General features: G+C 51.3%; 1 protein-coding gene across 2 annotated transcripts in view; it reads left to right on the top strand.

Moving 5' to 3' along the window:
- The window catches only part of LOC308561218 (protein-arginine deiminase type-3), a 58,954-nt gene that overhangs the window by 24,629 nt on the left and 16,008 nt on the right, over positions 1 to 18,317 (top strand). The window contains exons 1-4 of one of the 2 annotated variants that reach the window (XM_081145928.1): positions 10,419 to 10,525; positions 14,474 to 14,654; positions 16,727 to 16,793; positions 18,205 to 18,272. The exons of the other annotated variant lie outside the window; for it this stretch is intronic. Coding sequence (XP_081002054.1) covers positions 10,434 to 10,525; positions 14,474 to 14,654; positions 16,727 to 16,793; positions 18,205 to 18,272 — 408 coding nt within the window. The 5' untranslated portion in view covers positions 10,419 to 10,433. Of the gene's footprint in view, positions 1 to 10,418; positions 10,526 to 14,473; positions 14,655 to 16,726; positions 16,794 to 18,204; positions 18,273 to 18,317 lie in introns of those variants that run through there. 2 annotated transcript variants of the gene reach the window in all.

Here is an 18,317-nt window from a genome sequence, read left to right as displayed (position 1 = left end):
ACACTTTACACACATTGTCTCCTTTGCTCGTCACAACAGGCTAACAAGCTGTTACTATTACTACCTTCACTTTATAGATGAGGAAACCTAGGCACAGAGAAATGAAGGAACTTGCCTGGGTCAGAGTTGTTAAGTGGGGGGAGAGGTTTGAGCTTAGACAGGTGACCTCTGTGGCCTGGGTTCCTGACCGGCCACTGCAGTGGTCCTCCACCCACTTGCCTGTTAGGATCACCTGGAAGGCTTTAAAAACCTAGCAGGGTAAGGGCCCCGCTCCCAGACATTCTGCCTGGCTGTAGCCGCCCGGTGATTCTGACATGCAGTCAGGGCACAGCGCCAGTGACCCACGCCACGCTGTCCTCCTAAGCATCTCAGCCCCTCCCCGTCCCGTCTATCCCTCCCCTCCACCTGGAACCGGCAACCCTGACAACTCAGTGGGCCACATGTGGGTGCAAGGGACTCTGGGGAATGCGGTCCTCAGCTGGGCAGCTGCCACCCAGAGTCGAGTCCACATTAGAGACAAAGGAATTGTTTGCTGACTGCTCGCCACCTCGAACCCAGAGGAGAAAGAGTCCAGAAAGAAGATCTCGTCCACCAAAGAGGCATCCCAGGCCCCGGCCTTTAGTTTTCAGCTCAGCTGGCATTTCTGTTCCTTTCGTGCTGTCCCAGCCTCAGGGAATGAGTGCGCCTTCTCATAGCTGCGGTCACACAGCGCCGGGCCCAGCCCCTGCAGGGTCCCCTCCGTCCGCCCCTCGCCCCACTCCCGGGCCCACTCAGGTGAGCAGGTTCCTGGAGAGAGAGCAGTGAGTCTTCGGCAGGTGCAGACAGGACCCTTCTTTGCGGCCCGGTGGCTGATGAAAGTGTGTGGGCAACTGTCTGTCTTTCCTGCTTCCTCGTTTGTGGCAATGAAGCAACTGATGTGCCAACGCGGAAACAGGTTGAGGCTCATGTGCCAACCTGGCCCGGCCTGTTGCTCAGAAGTAAGAGCTCTGCAGACGGGAAAAGGAACCGGGGGCCAACCCTCAAGCACACTTGCATTTAATTCATTCGATGTTAACTGAGCACATCCTATGTGCCCAGGCCGTCGGCGGCGATGGCTGCGGCGTTGGTCAGAGCGTGGGCTCCAAGGCCAGCTGCCGGGGCGTGCTTCCTGGCCTTGCCACTTGGCAGCTGTGTGCCTTTCTGAACTTTACTTTCTTCATTTGGTAAAATGGGGATACTAATAGTCCCTGTCTCGGGGTGGCGTTGGGAGCTGTGTAAGAGGTCATCAGGGTAGGTGCCTGGCACAGTGCCTGGCACTCAGTAAGTTGCAGCTATGTGATGGGGGAGGGTGTAACCTGAACTAACTCGCCCAGGGGAGCTAAAAGACAGGCGCGCTTGGCTCTGCAGCCTCGCTTTTCTGCTTTGCCACCCGGGGAGTCTCTTTCACACACTTCCTGATGATAAACATTTTTTAAAGGTAAAGTTTCTTACACATTTTTTATGGACACATAAGAAGTCTGGCTACAGCAAAGCCTTGAGTAACACAACAGACTCAAGCACTCTCCGCCCACTGGCAGGAGGGCTGTGGTGTCTCCCATTTGTCCAGCATGACACTCCCCGATGACTTGAAGCTCCAACAGGCAGTGGGCAGACTTTCCCCAGGCCCGGGCGAGGAGAGGGGCTGGGCTCCCTACCCCCAGAGTGCATCGCCCCAGCTCTGGCAGCAGATTTTGATCTCCTGGTTCCCAGCATGGGTTAGAGGCAGCTGCTGACTGGATGCCAGGGGCAGGAGTCACCCTTGGAATCCCTAGAAAGGAACTCGCACTCGGAACACCCGGCGTGAGCGCCGTCCCTAGGGCCACCCGGCGGGTGTCTGTCACAAACCAGCGATGAAAAGAGACCGCCACTGAGCCCCTCTCAGAAGCAAGCCTGTCTCTGAAGAGCTGAAGGCCAACATTAAAGTTTGTCGCGTAGTTTCTTCTTTGAAATCTGCTTGGATCTTTAAATGAGCCTCGGCATCCTGGGAAAGTGCAGCTCAGCATTAATTACATTCATCTGGAACATCTCAATCACAGAAATTATAGCCTCCCCAGGCAGTTCCCAGGGTCCCAGCAAGCTGAGGCCTGGGCAGGGCTGGGCAGGGCATCACTCAGAAATGAGTTCTTATGTAAGTAACGCCACCCAAGAAGGCACTAGACGGCTCCATCATTGTAGTTACTTATCTTTTATTTTTTCATTCCCTTGGTGCAATCCTAGAGGGATTCAAGGCCACTTATAGTAAGGACATAGTCAGCAAGCTGATGATTTAAAAATATAGAAAAGTAAAGACACCAGAGCAGGAAAAATGTAGGAAATACAGGCTGGGGGGGGGGGGGGAGAGACAGACATATATGACCACGAGAATCAAACTAGTGAATGTGGTTAAAGTCAAAATTAGGATCTGAGCTTCCCAGCAGCCCATGCAAAGAAGGGAACCCGAATTAGCCATCTATTCTCATCATCAGAAGGAAGGCAGCATGTCAAACAATTCCTACCACACAGGAGCCTTTATAAGAGGACATGGAGTGGTCAGTGTCCCCAGCCTGCAGCAGCAGATGAGATGAGAGCTTTCCTGGGGCTGGGCCTCTATTTGCTCATCTGTAAAATGTGAATGTTGTTTACCTTCCTGGACCCTTTGAGAAGTAGACCAGTGCCTGGCAGACAGTAAGCTCCTAACGGATGTTCATTTCTTTACCTTCTCTCCTTCTTTGTCCCCACAGCATTAGCGCCTGTTCACTGTCTCCAAGGCAGCTACGCAACACTCACGCCCATCTTATATGGGCGCAGTTATTCCGACCATGTGTCCAGCTCAGTGATAGATGCTGGGGACACGGCAGTGAATGAGCAGACGTGGATCCTGACTTTAGGAAGCTCCCGGATTAGTAGAGAAGCAGGGCTGGCTGGCAGACAAGCAACATGGCCCGGTAAGTACAATTATAAGGGCATAAAAATAACTACAATAGCTCCCTTTTTCCCCCACTCCTTAACCTGAGCTAGGTAATGTACTTGTGAAGAACAGCATGCGAAAGGAAACCTACAGATACAGCAATGAGCCCATACATACAAAAATTCTAAGCAAAGCTCTTAGCAAACTAAATTTTAAAAGAATACAAGATCAGATTACACAGTATCAGCTCGAATTAAATAGATCCCAGGGATGCAAGTTTCACCTTCGAAAATCAGTTCAATAGATTCATAGATCAAAGGGAAAATTTGCACAATCATCTCAACAGATCAGAAAAAAACAGTGGATAAAATTTCCATTTAAGGCTTTAAAATACAACTTAAGCTAAGAATAGAAAGGAACTTCTTTAACCTCATAAAGAATATCTATAATAGTGGTTCGCAAAGGGTGCTCCTCAGACCAGCAGCATCGGTATCGCTGGGGAACTTGTCTGAAATAAAACCCCTTGGGCCTCACCTGGACCTACTGAATCAGAAACTCGGGGTGGGGGAGCAAAAGGGGGCAGCAGCTTTCTGCGTTTTAATAAGCCCTCCAGGCCTAGAACCACTGATCTTCTAGAACCACTGACCTACAAGAAACGCACATCACAAATCACTCTTACTGATGGAACGTTGGAACTACCCTCCTAGGATCAGAACAAGACCCAGGTGCCCGCTGCCAACACTTCTACTGAACAGAAAGTTCATTGAACGGGAAGTTCATGCAGTGCAGGGAGGCAAGAAAAGGAAAGAAAAGGGTTTTTTAAAAGCTAAATTTTATTGATTTTTTTTTTTTTTTTAGAGAGAGAAAGGGACAGAAACATTGATGTGAGAGACAAACACTGATCGGTTGCCTCCTGGATGTGCCCCGACCAGGAATCAAACCGGCCACCTTTTGGTGCACAGGAGGATGCTCGACCTACTGAGCCACACCAGCCAGGGCAGAAACAAAGTTTTAAGGATTGGAGAGGAATGGTTATATAAGTAGGAAATCCAAAAGGAATCTCTAATCTTTAAAAATTAATAAGATGGTTAAGTAAGGCTATTGTTGTAAAACCAATGTACAAAAATCAATTGCATTTCTATATACCAACAGCAAATAGAAAATTTAAAAATGTAAGTATACCACTTATAGTAGCAATAAAAAAGTCAGTAAAAACAAAGAGCAAACCTAACAAAAGATGTACAAAACCTTTATGGAGTATACTATACAACCGTGCTGAAACATTCGAGAAGACCTAAATTCATGGAAAGAGACACCGTGTTCATAGCTTGGAAGCTCAATATTGAGATGTCCATTCTCCTATGAATTAATGCAAACCCAATTAGAATTGCTACAGCGTGTGTGTGTGTGTTCGTAGAACTTTTAAGCTGATTTTAAAATTTATATAGAAATGTTAAGAGCCAAGCATCACTAAGTCAATGAACAACTTAGAGATAGACCAATAGACCAGATTCACAGACCAGAAGACAGACATTTCTTTATTGAATAGAACTTGTTTATAAATCCTATATACCGATCTGTCTCCATTTACATATATGACATGTATTATTTTCTCACAGTGGCTTATCTTTTTCCTCTCTGTCTTTTAATAGATAGACGTTCTTAACTTTAATATAGCTGTTTATTATTTCTTTCCTTTATCATTTGTTTCTTTGTGGACCAGTATCTAGGATACATGAACAAACCCTACTGTGCAATAAAAATATGAAAAAGAGAAACACTCTTACAGAAAAAGAGGGTAAAGCTATGACTAGGCCCCTCACAAGACAGAAAACACACCTCCAGTAAACAGACGAAGAGGCGTCCGCCTCGTGAGCTGTCAGGGAGACTCAGGTGCAAACCCCTGTGGCCGCCAGATGGACCAAAAAAAGTATAAACACATAAAACAGAGCTGTCAGCAAGAATATGAAGGATTACCAACCCTCATAAATTGCTGATGGGGATGAAAGTGGTACGGCCACTTTGAAAGATAATTTATTACCCAGCCAATGGAAAATGCCCATGTCTTACTCCAGAAATTTAAGTCCCAGATACAGGCGTCCCTTGGATCCGCAGGGGATTGGTTCCGGGACTCCCCGTGAGCACCGAACCCCTGGATGCTCAAGTCCCTTACATAAGATGGCCTTGTATTTGCATATAACCTATGCACATCTTCCCATACACTTTAAAGCATCTGCAGATTATTTCTAATACCTAACACAACGCCAATGCTATGCAATCACTTGTCGTACTATATCGTTTAAGGGCTAATGCTAAGAAAAAGGTCTGTACAAGCTCAGGACAGATGCAACCACCGTTGGCCTGACTGGGTAATTACGCATCAGCAACACTGTAACATCTTTTCCCCCCAATATTTTCAATCCCCTGGTTGAATCCCTGCTTCAGAGCCTGCAGATACAGAGGGTCAACTGTGTATAACTAGAGAAACTCTGGCACTTGTGCCCCAAGCGACGTGGACATTCAGAGCGGCATCGGTCACATTATTTGGAACTGGAAGCCATGCCCGTTGCCAGTAGGCCGGATAAGGGAATGGCTGCGAACTCCTAAGGCGGGATATCAGAGAGCGGTGAAGGCGACCGCCTGTGGCACGCACATCGACGCGGGTGAGTCCCGTAAACGCTGTGTCAAGTGGAGAATCAGGTCACGAAGGAACAGAGTGACGTCCACTTGCGGAAGGCCCCAAAGCGGGCAGAGCTAAGCAGTAAAGCAAAAACCATCAAGAAAAGCAGGGGGGTCACGGTGCGAACGTTTGCATAACTGTCAGTTTAGGGCCCAGGCGGGAGGGGGGGTGCAGAGAGGGAGGTGTCCCCGGACACCTTCATCTCTTAACCTGGGTGTTCACACAGCGGTCACTTTAATACGATCCCTTAAAATGATCGTATGCTCACGCGCTCCCCGTGTGCGCGGCACGTTTTCAGCGCGAGGAAACGCACACGGGGGTGGCACCAACCACAGAAAACACGTGGGAGGGGAGTCTGCTCGTCCAAAGGGCTCCCGCTGGTCAGAACAAGGGGTGATCCTGGCCTTCAGCGGGCAAAGGACTGCAGGCCAGACCACGATGCCATCGCCAAGCCACCTCGCCCAGCAGAGGCCCTGCGCGCTGGGGGTGGAGGGCACTGTGGCGATAAAGCCTTGCCTAGCTCCTGTTGGGGGCGTGGGGAGGAGAGGAAGGAACAGTCACTGGAGGTGGAGGTTGCAGACCAGTGTCCCGGGTGGGCTCCAAGGTCAGTGGACTCAGTCAAACTGTATGCAAATGTTTCATGTGCGTTTTTCAGGGGGAATGTGTCCCCAGCTGGCTTTTGCTCCTTGAAGGGTTGAGGACTCTTCTCCTGTCCTATAACAGATGCTCTCGGTGTCCCCCACTGTCTCCTCATCAGTTCACGGAGGACCCTGTCCAAGCGCCAGCACCTGCTCTCTGCCCGAGGTTTTTTCTGGGTGCTGGAGCCCACTACCCAAAATGCCAGGGAACTCATGTCCCCAGGAGCAGCCGTCAGCCAACGGCAGCGGGAGGGGGTGTGTAAACGCCCAGCTCCCCTGCTCCTGGGCTGGGCTCCCTCTGGGGTTCAGCTCCCCTCCACTCTCCAGCGCACCCAGTGGGTTCAGCTCTGGCCACCACGGCTGCTAATGGCGGTCACCAGCTCACTCACACACCCTCACTGGCTTCCTGCCTCACTTTCCCACTCCCTGCACCTCCCCAATAAACCATGAGACCCAAACGAGGAGACCCCCAGAAGATGGAAAATGCTCATGGAGAGTCAGGAGAGGAGACTTGCCTTGACTCTGCACCAACTTGCCCATGACCTTAGGCCAGTTACAGCTCCTTGCCGAGCCTCAGTTTCCCCACCCACAAGGAAAGGGACACTTAAGAGTATCTCTATTGCTTCCTTTAAGTGCTCAAAAGGGTAAGTGATCCCATAAGAGTTAAGAAGACCTATTGTGAACTGCCTGTTCTGTGATAGTTAATTTTATGTGTCAACTTGGCCAGGCCATGGTACCCAGATAATGTGGTCGAACACCAGCCTGAATGTTGCAGTGAAGGTATTTTTTAGATGAGATTGATATTTAACTTTGAGTAAAGCTGATCACCCTCCATAGTGTGGGAAGGTCTCATCTAATCAGCTGAAGGCCTAAGAGCAGAGACTGACATCCTCCAAGGCAGAGGGCGTTCTTCCAGGGGACGGCCTTCAAACTCGAGCTGCAAACCAGCTCTTCTGGGGTCTCCAGCCTGCCTGCCCTGCAGAATTTGGACTCACCAGCCTCCACAATCATGTGAGCCAATTCCTTAAAAACTTTCTCTCTCAGGATATGTGGAGCATATATTGGAGCATATATGTATATATTCTTAGAGAGTTAACTCCTGTTGATTCCATTTCTTTGACTTTTGTGTCATGTTCCTTGAAGACAAGAACACTTCTCTCTTCTGTGTCCCTAATACCTGGCCCAGAGGGGTGCTTAGTTGATGTCTGTTAAATGGATCTAAATCAGAAGACTGGAGAGTCTGGGGTCTTTTACCCCCACCCCTAATTGGCTGGTAAAGACTTGTGATTAAGGCTTTGCAATCAGCTCGATCTGGATTCAAATTCTGACTTTTTTTACTACCAGCTGTGTGATCTTGTTCTAGTCATTCAACCTCTCTGAGCCTCCATTTCCTTGCCTACAGAATGAGATTAAGAATCCCTCCCTCGTGGGGTTGATATGAGGATCCTGCGAGCTGGTGCATGTCAGCAGCTGAGCCTGGACCCCGCCCAGAACTCAGTGTCCCGTGGTCACTGTTGTTGGTTAGGAACACCGACGCCAGCATCCGAACATCCTTGCACAAAGGTACCTAAGGAATCACTAAGCTGGGAGACCATACCTGAAATCAGAACATCCCATCAAACTCAAGGCCTGGGTTCCTGTGAATCCACTGAGCGAACAAGTCTGGGAAGAGATCATCCCCCAACTCAGAGGGGGAGAGTGTGGGCAGCACTGTTATTTTCAATCAGACCTAGTTCAGGTTTGCATGGTGATGTTATTTTAACAGAGCTCCAGCTCCAAACTTCAAGGTGCTGCCAGAGAGACGTCTGCGTAGTCACCGAGAAAAAGCAAAGTCACAGATTGCTGCAAGGCCCCGAATCCTGGCTCTGGCCCTTTCCCTCCCTAACACCTCTCCTGATCAAAATGACTCTAAAATAACACCAGCAACTGAATGGCCACCATCTAGACCATTTACTAATCTCATTAGGAACTAAATAAACACAAAATACCGCTATCAAAATAGCAGAAATGAAAACAAGTTGCCGGGAAGGGTGAGGTCAGCAGGAAAGCTCTGGAAAGCAGCTTCAAATATGAGAAATTCTACCTCCTGGAAAACAAACAAGGAGGTAATTCTATTAAGACAACTGTTTATTTGGGATTCATGCTAGTGAGAGGGGGTGCGTGGGGAGGCCTATGCTCAGAGCGTGGAAACACGTGGGAACGGGCCAGTCTGGGCACCCTGGACACACTCCCCGCGCCCCACTCCCAGTGGAGCGCTGGGGGTCTTCGCGCCAGGAGGGGTGATGGCTGACCTGGGTTCAAGTTATATGTCTGAAAAAATGAAAAGTAGAGCAGGGTAAGAACCATCAGGATTTCAGTTTTCCATAAAGCCAACATACTATAAGTTCCCTTATTGTATTTACTGCTTATTAGCTGTCTCTTTCTCTTAGAAAAAACAACTCCACGAAGGCAGGATTTTTGTCTGTTTTGGTCACTTTGTATCCTCAGTGCTTAGGACAGTGCCTGGCAAACAGTAGGTGCTCAATAGATAAGTGTTGAATTAACCTTCAAACTGCTGAAGATAAAAGGGAACAAAGAAAAAACAAAAACTGCCCCAAGGAACCTAAAACGGGGTAGAGCCCAGGCTTCCCGCTGACTTGCTGTGTGACAGTGGGCATGTCACACACCCTCTCTGTGCCTCAGTCTCCCATCCACAGAACAAGGACTGGATTCGGTGTGCTTTGAGGGCCCTCCAAGTCTGACAATTGACAGTCCCCTCCGCTAGCCTCCATTAGAAGCTCAAACTAGTCCTAATCATATGACCAGCCACAAAAATCGGGTTTATTAAGACCTTCTGTGTGCAAGTAGTCCTGTGGATGCATCAGAGCACCAGGTCTGGCCGTGTCATCTGCTGGCACAGAAAATGGAATCTGAGCCTAGAGAAGGCAGTTTGGATCCTGGATCCCCACTTTATGGGTTGTGGGGCCTTGGGGATATTACTTAGCTCCTCTGAGCCTCAGTGGCCTCATCCACAACATGGGCATCATAATGGGACCTACCTCGTGGGGATGCTGGCATGAAGCAGGATTGGAACTCAGGCCTGCCTGACTGCACAGCCTCCAGATCCTCATGTTTGCCTCCCTTGGGTGCTCCCTGCTGGGACCTATTCATCCACCAGTCTCACCCATCACCCCACTAGCAGGGAGAGCTTGGCACTAACAGCCCAGGTGCAAGCACAGCTCTGAGGCCGAGTGAGTGTCCCCTCGGCAGATATGTCCCACTGCAGTGTCTAGTCTGACACCCAGAGGCCCCTGCAAGAGGCCGGCATCCTGGAGTGTGCAGGGAACGCTGGCTTCCCGCTCTGCTGTGGCACCTTGGGCAAGTGGCCATTCTTCTCTGAGCCTCTATTTTCCAGTCTATAAAATGGGTAGTAATAATAACTTCCTACATGCCTTGTACTGCAGTAAGAAGTAGATGTTATAAAACCAGAAAAGCTTACGCCACGCAGGCAGGCAGCTAATATGTCTCAGACTCTGGAGCAGGACACCTTTGGTTCAGACCCTGGTTCTACCACCTTCTAGCTGTGTATCCCGTCTGAGCCTGTTTCTCCTGCTATAAAGTTGGAATATTAACGGTACTGACGTCGGAGAGGTGCTGTGAGCCTGAAGAGGTAATCACAGCACCTACTTCCTAGCGTCTTAGTGAGTTATTCCATGCCAAGTACAGGGCAAGGTGCCCAGATCACAGAAAATGCCCAGGTGGGTGGCCCAGCCTGGGATCTGCCCCACACCAGACTAGTCTTTCTTTGCATGTGTAGCCTGGACTGTGACCTCTCGCCTAAAATCTCAAAACCTCCCCACGTTTCTTGCCTCAGCCTCTCTGAGAGCCCTGGTTGGGGTAGTTAGGCGAGGCTGGCTGGACCCAGGTGTCCACGGCCCCGGGCAGGGTTGGGGCTATGGGCATGACTCAGGCCTGCAACCCCACCCCCGGGCTTCCCTTCTTGGGAAACTGACAGAGCCAGCCTGCCCCCGATTCTGGCATCAACGCCCATGGGGTCAAGGGGCAGATGCAGGGCAGAGGAAGGGCTGAGAGTACCAGCACCGGGCCCGAGTGGGGAGGGGCTAAGCCACTGAGCCACAAACCACACGTGCTGACTCATGGCCTCCACTGGGTAGTATAAAGGAACCGGCCCAGGGGCTTCCTGCAGCAGCAGGGACGAGCTGACGGGACTATGGCCCAGGGGAGAGTGATCCATGTGGCCCCAGAGCAGCCCACCTATGCCGTATGTGTGGTGGGCACCGAGACTCAGCTAGATGTCTACAGGTGAGCAGGGGACATCCTGGGGGTGGGAGCAGGTCCAGTGATGCTGGATAAACAGGTTCTGCTGACATGGGGCCGTGTGGTTCGCTCAGGCTTTGGGCTCCAGCCTCTGTAGCCGCTGCAAGGGGGAGAAGCTGGAAAGAGAAGACCCAAGTGGCCCTGGAATGTGCCCAGACTCAGGGCAGTGGGGTCTTTGCCATGTAGAAGTGGGAGTTCCCTGGGGCCTCACTACAAATAAAGTATCACCATTGAGGCAATGGAAGCTCAGAGAGGGTCTGTGACTTGCCTAAGATCACACAGCAAGTATGCCCTGGAAGCATGGCTAGACCCTGGACTCCATGACCCACACCTGGCTCATGGTGCAGCCAAGCCTCCCTCTGTGCGTGTGCAACAGCATGGGTGTGATGAGACGGGCTCTGACGTGGGAGAGGCTGAGGTGGGGAACCTGGGCCTGCTGTTGGCTAGCTGGGAGGCCTTGGGCAAATGAGCCTCAGTTTCCTTGTCTGTGAAATGGGAATAGGGTGGTTAAAGATATTAAATGTGAAAAACGACGAAAATGTTTGTTAAGTGCTTAGCACACTGCTGGGCATATCCCTGGTAGTTGGTCATTCATTCAACAAATACTAATTGAGTACCTACTTTGTGCTAAGCCCTGTGTCAGGATCTGGTTAAACCAGATGGTCTAGGAACACTTTCGGGGGGTGCACGTGGTTGGCGTGACTGTTGTTGTTAGAACAGTACCAGCAGCCCCTGGCTTCATCCATCCCAGGCTGGGCATCTGTGGTCCTAGAATGGCACCCGCAAGAAAGTCTGGGACGTTTCCTTGAAAATGTCACTTGCTGCCTGAACCTGGGCAGCGGGAGAACAGCAGTAAATGTCTGGGAGGTTTCCCAGGACAGGAGGGGAGGCAGGGGACCAAACGGGTGAGGGGTAACGGGAAAGGAGAGAGCCCGATGTCACCTGACGGCCCCTCCTCCCGTGAGCCGCTGAGTCCTGCCGCTCACCCTCACCCGAGGGTGTCCCAGAGTAACAGCCCCTTCACGCCCCTCTTCCCACACAACGCTCATGCCACCGCCTCACGAGGGAGGCCGTGCTGCTGTTCCCACTTCGCGGAGGGAGAAGCTGAGGCTCTGAGAGGTTTGTAACCCACCCGAAGCCACACAGCTCACAGGTGAGGGAGCCAGGATTCAAAGCCAGGCAGCCTGGGTCCCGGGCCCCCCTCTCCCCGCCGGTCCCTGGACCAGCCCTTCCCGTCACTTCTAACCTGCCCTTCACAGCAGCCCCCGGCCAGCGCCTTCGTCCCATCTCCTGCCTGAATTGTCCTAACATGCAGCCGGGTTGGCAGCCCCTACTCAGCAGGGCTTGGGAAAGGCCCAGAACGGGTGTGGGGTCCAGGAGGCACCAACCACAGGCGACAACAGGCTTTCTGAAGCTACCAGCGATGGGCTTCTCCTCTTCCTCCCAGGGTCTCCTTCTCAACAGACCACTCGGTGTGACAGTGAGGAGCCATGGGCAAGTCTGTTAGTGTCTCTGAGTCTCAGTTTACCCATCTGTAAAATGGGAAGATCAACACCCACCCTGCCGGGTTGTGGGGAGGGTTAAATTATAAAATGCAGGCCAAGTGTCTGGCGGAGTGGTCCCCCTTTCCTAGAAGGGCTGCATGTGTCCCTGAACGTGAGAGTGTCACAGAGCCTCTGGCGGTCGTGGGTAAGGAAATGTTGGATGCAGGAGTTGGAGAAATGATGTCACTCACATGGGGCTCAGGGGCTCAGTGCTGCATCTACGGAGGCTATTGGACGTTACAAGAAGAGTCAGCTCTGGTTGTCTTGTAATAACACATGGGTGCCCCCTATGCAGACACAGTGACAACCCCACATTTATGAAAGTCGCTTGTTTAGGACCTGAGAGGGTCTGGAAGACAGCCAAAGGAAAGAACACAGGACCTGGAGGCAAATCCGAGTGGTGCCACCTCCCAGCTGGGCCTCACCTCTCTGAGCCTCGGTTTCCCTACCTGGCCAAGAGGGTGGCTGTGAGGCCTGGAGACAGTGGCTATAAAGCCCTGGCAGGTGGCAGACCCACCTATCTGCACCCTTCTCCCTGCCCAGGTGAGGAAGCATGTGGGGCACAGTGATGTCAAGGAAACAGCATTCCCCGCCCCATGCCTCCAGCTTCGTCACCACTTAGCATCTCAAGTCAGAAACCTGGGCGTTCCTCTCCTCCAGCCCAGCAAGTCTGTTAACCCCAGGAAAATCCTACCCGCTTCTATGGCTTTCCTCCTAAGAAAACAGCAATGACAGTGGGTCCCGTGGCTATAATGCTTTATTTATTCTGTCCTGTGCCTTATTTCATGATTCCCTGAGATTCCAGTCAAATCCAGGGTCACTCAACAAACTTGTCTTGGCGTCTTTTCCAACACTGGTTCTCACGCTTGAGCGTGCATCAGAATCGCCAGGAGGACACGTTAAAACACAGACTGCTGGCCCTACCAGTGTGGCTTATCGATCGGGTGCCATCCCATGCACTGAAAGGTCACCTATTCGATTCCCGGTCAGGGCACATACCTGGTTGTGGGCTCAGTCCCTGGTAGGGGACATGCAGGAGGCTGTGGATCGATGTTTCTCTCTCTCTAAAAATCAATTCTAAAATCTTTTAATCCTCTCCCTAAAAAAATCCACAGACTGCTGGGCCCCACTCTGAGAGTTTCTGATTCAGCGGGTCTGGCTGGGGCCCGAGATCAGCATTTCTAACAAATGCCCAGGAGACCCTGCTGCTGCTGCTGCTCCGAGGGCCAGACTTAGAGCCGCTGGTCTGCACTCCTGAGATGAGCACAACGGGACAGTTGTAAGTGTTCGCACATTGCAAACCCGGGCACAGCAGGGCGAACAAGCAGCTGTGATGTGATGGAAACGACATCAGGCTGGGCTGCATGTGGACCCGGACCTGCCATCACCAGCCTCCAGACATGGACTCTGTGCCCCTCTGAGCCTCAATGTCCTCCTCTGTGAAGCAGGAATAACAATACCCCACCCGGAGGATGGTTGTGAAAACGGAGGCACTTGCTGCAAGTATCACCTTGGTGAAGGTCAAGACGACCTGGGCACCACCGTCAGGACAGGAGCACTTGCCAAGCCTGTCACCGAGGCAACAGAGCCCCGAATTGCTGAACAGAGATCTTCGTACCCACTAGCTGGGAGCCGATGTCTCGGCTGGCCTCCCAGGGGCTTTTTCCGCTCCAGATAGGGGAAAACATTCTTCTATTTTCACCTTTCGCTGTTCATATCCACATGATAAGGCAAAAACTGCTATGGCTTTTTTACTTAATCTTTTCACATGTCACTTTTTCTATGGGAACGTGTGGCTTTCTTCTTATTTCTAACGAGGAAAGCGATTCGAGTTCCAGTGCTTTTGGGTCACCTGCCGCCTTTCTGGAAGCCAGCCACCCCGTCGCCTGAGCCAGCAGGTGTCAGCCAAGGTGGAGCGAGGGCACTGCTGGGAAGGAAGCCTGTGCGCTCGCCTATCGCTGCTGGAAGGAATGACCACAAACGCCGTTGCTTAAAATGACACCAATGCTCTCTCTCAATAAAACGGGGGGGGGGGGGGGGAATCCAGATGTTTTATCTCACAGTTCGGGAGATCAGAAGTTCAAAAATGGGTCCCTCAGGGCTAAAATGCGTGGAGCTAAAGCAAGGTGTCGGCAGGGCTGGGTTTCCTTGGGGAGGCCAGAGAGAATCCGTTCTTCGCCTCTTGCTGCTTCTAGAGGTCACCTGCAGTCCTCGGCCCACGGCCCCTTCCAACCGAGTCCCTGCGGCCTCTGCCCCTCCCATGCTCAGGGTCAGGCTGACTGCTCTCTGGCGTTGACGCTTTGGGAAAAGGAAGATGCTGGGGAGAGCGGCGGCGGGCCAGGCTCACCGCGTCTCTCTGTCCCCCCGCCCCCCCCCCCGCCTTCCACAGCTCTGCCCCTGAGGGCTGCACGTCCTTCAGCATCCGCGCCTCCCCAGAAGTGGTCGTGGATGTTGCTCACAGCCCTCCAGCCAAGAGGAGTCCCACAGGCTCCTCCAAGTGGCCCCTGGCCGCTGGGCTGGAGGTGAGCCTGCGGGTGACGGCTGCCAGCGGTGGCACAGGCGACCAGAAGGTAAGTGTGGCAGCTGTGGGGTGGGCTGTGTGCCCGGAGGCCAGCGGGTCTCAGCAGGTCAGCTACCCCCAGCCTGCCCTGCCCCAACCCAGAGCCCCAGCCCCGCAGGGCCTCCATCTCTCTGCAAAAGCTCATGATGACTGGCTCTAGCCATAGCGTCCTCGCAGACAATATAGGGATGCCAGGGGGCTATTGAGGCCAGGGCTTTGGGGAAATTCGCGTATTCAGCAAATGTTTAATAATCACCTACTACATGCCAAGCACTGTCAGGCACTGGAGATACAGAAATTATCAAGACATGGAAGGTTGCAGCCTTCGTGGAGCTTACAACCTATAGGGGAGGGCCTCAGATACCACAGGTAAACATTATAGATGGTGGGGAGTGCTATGAAGCCCACGGCCAGGCAGCCCAGGCAACTCGGGTCCATAGCTTCCTGGGGCTGCTGTAACAAATTCCCACAAACCATTGGCTTAGAACAACAGAACTGTATTCTGTCACAGCTCTGGAGGACAGGAGTCGGAAATCAAGGTGTCAGCAGGGCCACACTCCCCCTGGAGGATCTTGGGGAGAACCAGTGCTTTGCCTCTTCCTGTGTCTGGTGGCTGTTGGCCTTCCTAGACCAGGGACCTCATCACTCCAGTCTCGACCTCCATGGTCACACTGCCTCCTCCTCAGTCTGTCGAACCTCCCTGTGCTTCACTCTCATCACTGTTTAAGGCCCACCCCAATAATCCAGGATGAGCTCATCTCAAGATCCTTAATTACGTCTACAAAGATCTTTCCAAATAAGGTCACCCTTACGATTAGGATGTGGACATATCTTTCGGGGTATCACCATTGACCACTATATCCTCACTGGCTGTAGGTGGGCTCAACAGGACCCTCTGTGGTTCCCAAGGAGAGCTGAGCCAATGACCACTTGTTTCCCAGCAAGACAGGCCAAGCAGGCTCCCCACTGGGGCAGAGAGTTGTTGTTGTTGTTTGCAGTAGGAGCACAGAGCTTGGGTATCAAAGCAAGCTGGGGAAGGTGCAATCAGGGAAAGCTTCCTGGGGAAAGTGGCAAGGTGAAGGATGGTATGAGTGACCCACTTAAGACAGGGAAAGAAGAGTGAGGGGATGTGGCCCGTGGGCTCACTCTGCGTGGGGAGAGGGTGAGACTCATGTTGTGGAACCTGGGGAAGGGCTGTATGGCAAGAAAGGAGAGTGCGGGGGGGGGGAGTAGAGAAAGCCAGTTTTAAGGGTTTGGTATCAGGGATCTTGCTTTGTAAAGGCAACAGGAAGCCAATGAAAGTATTTCATCCGGAGTAACAAGAGTGTGTTTGTGTGTTAGAATGACCACACTGGCTGCAGTTTAGTGAGTAGATTGGATCCAGTAGAGTAGAGGCTGATGTCATGGTCCAGACACAAGATGACGGTGGCTGTGTCATTTCCCTGGATCCCCACTATCTTCAGGGCAGATCTAAACACCTAAGTAGACCCCTCAGGAGCTCCTCTTCTTCCAGTGGCAGCTCCTTGGTTTTGCTTGACAGTGTCAATCCTGATGCTCCGCCCTCCTCTGGCCAGGCCGGGACAATGGGGATTGGTGTTTCTTACTCACAATAGCACCTGCCCTGAAGAGACTACCACCCATCCAAAGCCCCTGCTCCCCAGATCCTCAGAGAGCTCAGGCTCCAGCTTTCCTTGGTCTAGTTCTTCAGGTCTCCACCTCTTTGCTTGCCAGAGCCAGTTTCGGTGGCTCATCGCCAGCACTGTCCCTCTAATGCCTCTTTCACCAGGTCTCCAGCTGCTCCTCTTATAAGATCTACCTCGATGTGTGCCTCCCTGTCACTCCCGCGCAGTGTAGGCCCATTTCTGGGCTCCCATAGGACCCTCGTCTATGCATTACAGTCAATTGAATGTTTTGTGACCTCTCCGCTCCCACCAGTGGGGTGCTCCTTAAAGGCTAAGGCCACTTCTTACCCATCCTTGCCTCCTCAGCATAACCTGCCCTAACCTGGCACATACCAGGGGGGCAGCTAGTGTTTGTTGAATGACTAAGAGAAATCATTAGTGGTTTGCTGCTGTCCTATAGGTTCAGATTTCATACTACGGACCCAAGATTAACCCAGTCCAAGCCCTGCTCTACGTCACCGGGGTGGGTAAGTGACATGGATCCTCTTCCTCTCCACACACAGCCTTCTCCAGGAGAAACCACACTCCAGAGCTTACTTTAGACAGAGCAGAGAAGGACAATTCTAGCCAGTCACACATCTGGTAATTTATAAATGTTCCCTCCCCAGTCAGTGAACCACACAAAAATACAACTGGGGAGAAAGGGTGTTTCAAGGAGCTTCAATTTCATCTTAAGATTTTGTTTCTCAATGTAGGAGGTGGAACATGGGTTTTCAGTATATGAGTCTCTATGTCTTTTTGGCACTTCTGCTACTTATAAAAAAAAGTAGATGATGACACTATCTTATGCAATAATATAGACCAGTGTTCCCCAAATGTCATTATTTACATCCCATCTTCATCATTTTTGCCATGTCAATGATCTACCTAGATTCATATTTATTTAATATTTTTCTTTAAATACAGTATGTTTTTTAACTTGACCTTATCTTGAACAATAATATAATGACATTATTATTTAAATGTGCATTAAATATATGAACTGCATGTGAAATCTTCATTGATGAATTTCATTCAATACACATTTATTTCATTAATATACATTTTAATAATAACAATAAAGCACTAGCTCTACCAGGCACTATGCTAAGACTTTATATTTAAACCTTACATAATCCAATGAAATTGGTACTATTAGCCCATTTTACAGATGAGAAAACAGAGGCACAAGATATAAACAGACTTGCCCAAGGTCACTCAGCCAGTTAGCAAAGGAGCAGGGGAGTCCTTGCCACTAAACACAATGCTGCCCTGGCCCCACAGTAACATGTGGCTATGGATATATTTAAAGGGTCATCTGGGTCAATCTCACACTGTGAGCTCCCAGGGTCACGGCTCCATGTCATTGGAACGACAGTGTAGTCATGTGATGAGGGAGGAAGAATTTAGAAACAGACATATGCCACTTGGACAGAGGGAGGTATGTTTGGGGCCATGGTTTGTCCCCAGGGCAGTCACATTACACATAATAAAGAGCTAGGTGGGGGTGAAGTAACCACTGTGTCCTCCAGCCAAGGTCACTGGGGGCTGGAGTTGGGGCGGAGGCCTTTGAGAGCCTGGCAAGCTATCCCTGCAGGGGCTTCACACCAAACATCTCATTGGGGTGGCTGGGAATTCTTTCTGAGACCCCCAAGGGTGGTCAGACATGCAGGGTCTTGTCATCACAGCTGTGGTCAGAAGCCCCAGCTCTGCTGTCTGAATTGCAGTCAGACTTCTTCTTGGGGGACATACGGGTGGCTTTGAACCTGTGTCTCCTCTGAAGGGGAGAGAGGCCTTGGTGCAGACAGTCTCCTGGGAAAGGACTGCCCGCTGGGGCCGGGCTGAGTCCCCCTACACTGTACCCTTGCCAACCCTCTCCTGTAACTTGGTGGATTTCAGAAATCTCCTTGAGCGCGGACATCACCCGCACTGGCAAAGCGAAGCCCACCAAAGCCAGGAAGAACCAGGTACACTTGACCTTGACTGACCCCACATGCTCCCGGTAACTCCGC

The sequence above is a fragment of the Miniopterus schreibersii genome (assembly GCF_964146895.1).
Source record: "Miniopterus schreibersii genome assembly, chromosome: 8".
NCBI classification, from domain to species: Eukaryota; Metazoa; Chordata; class Mammalia; order Chiroptera; family Miniopteridae; genus Miniopterus; species Miniopterus schreibersii.
This window is presented reverse-complemented; position numbering and strand designations above follow the sequence as displayed.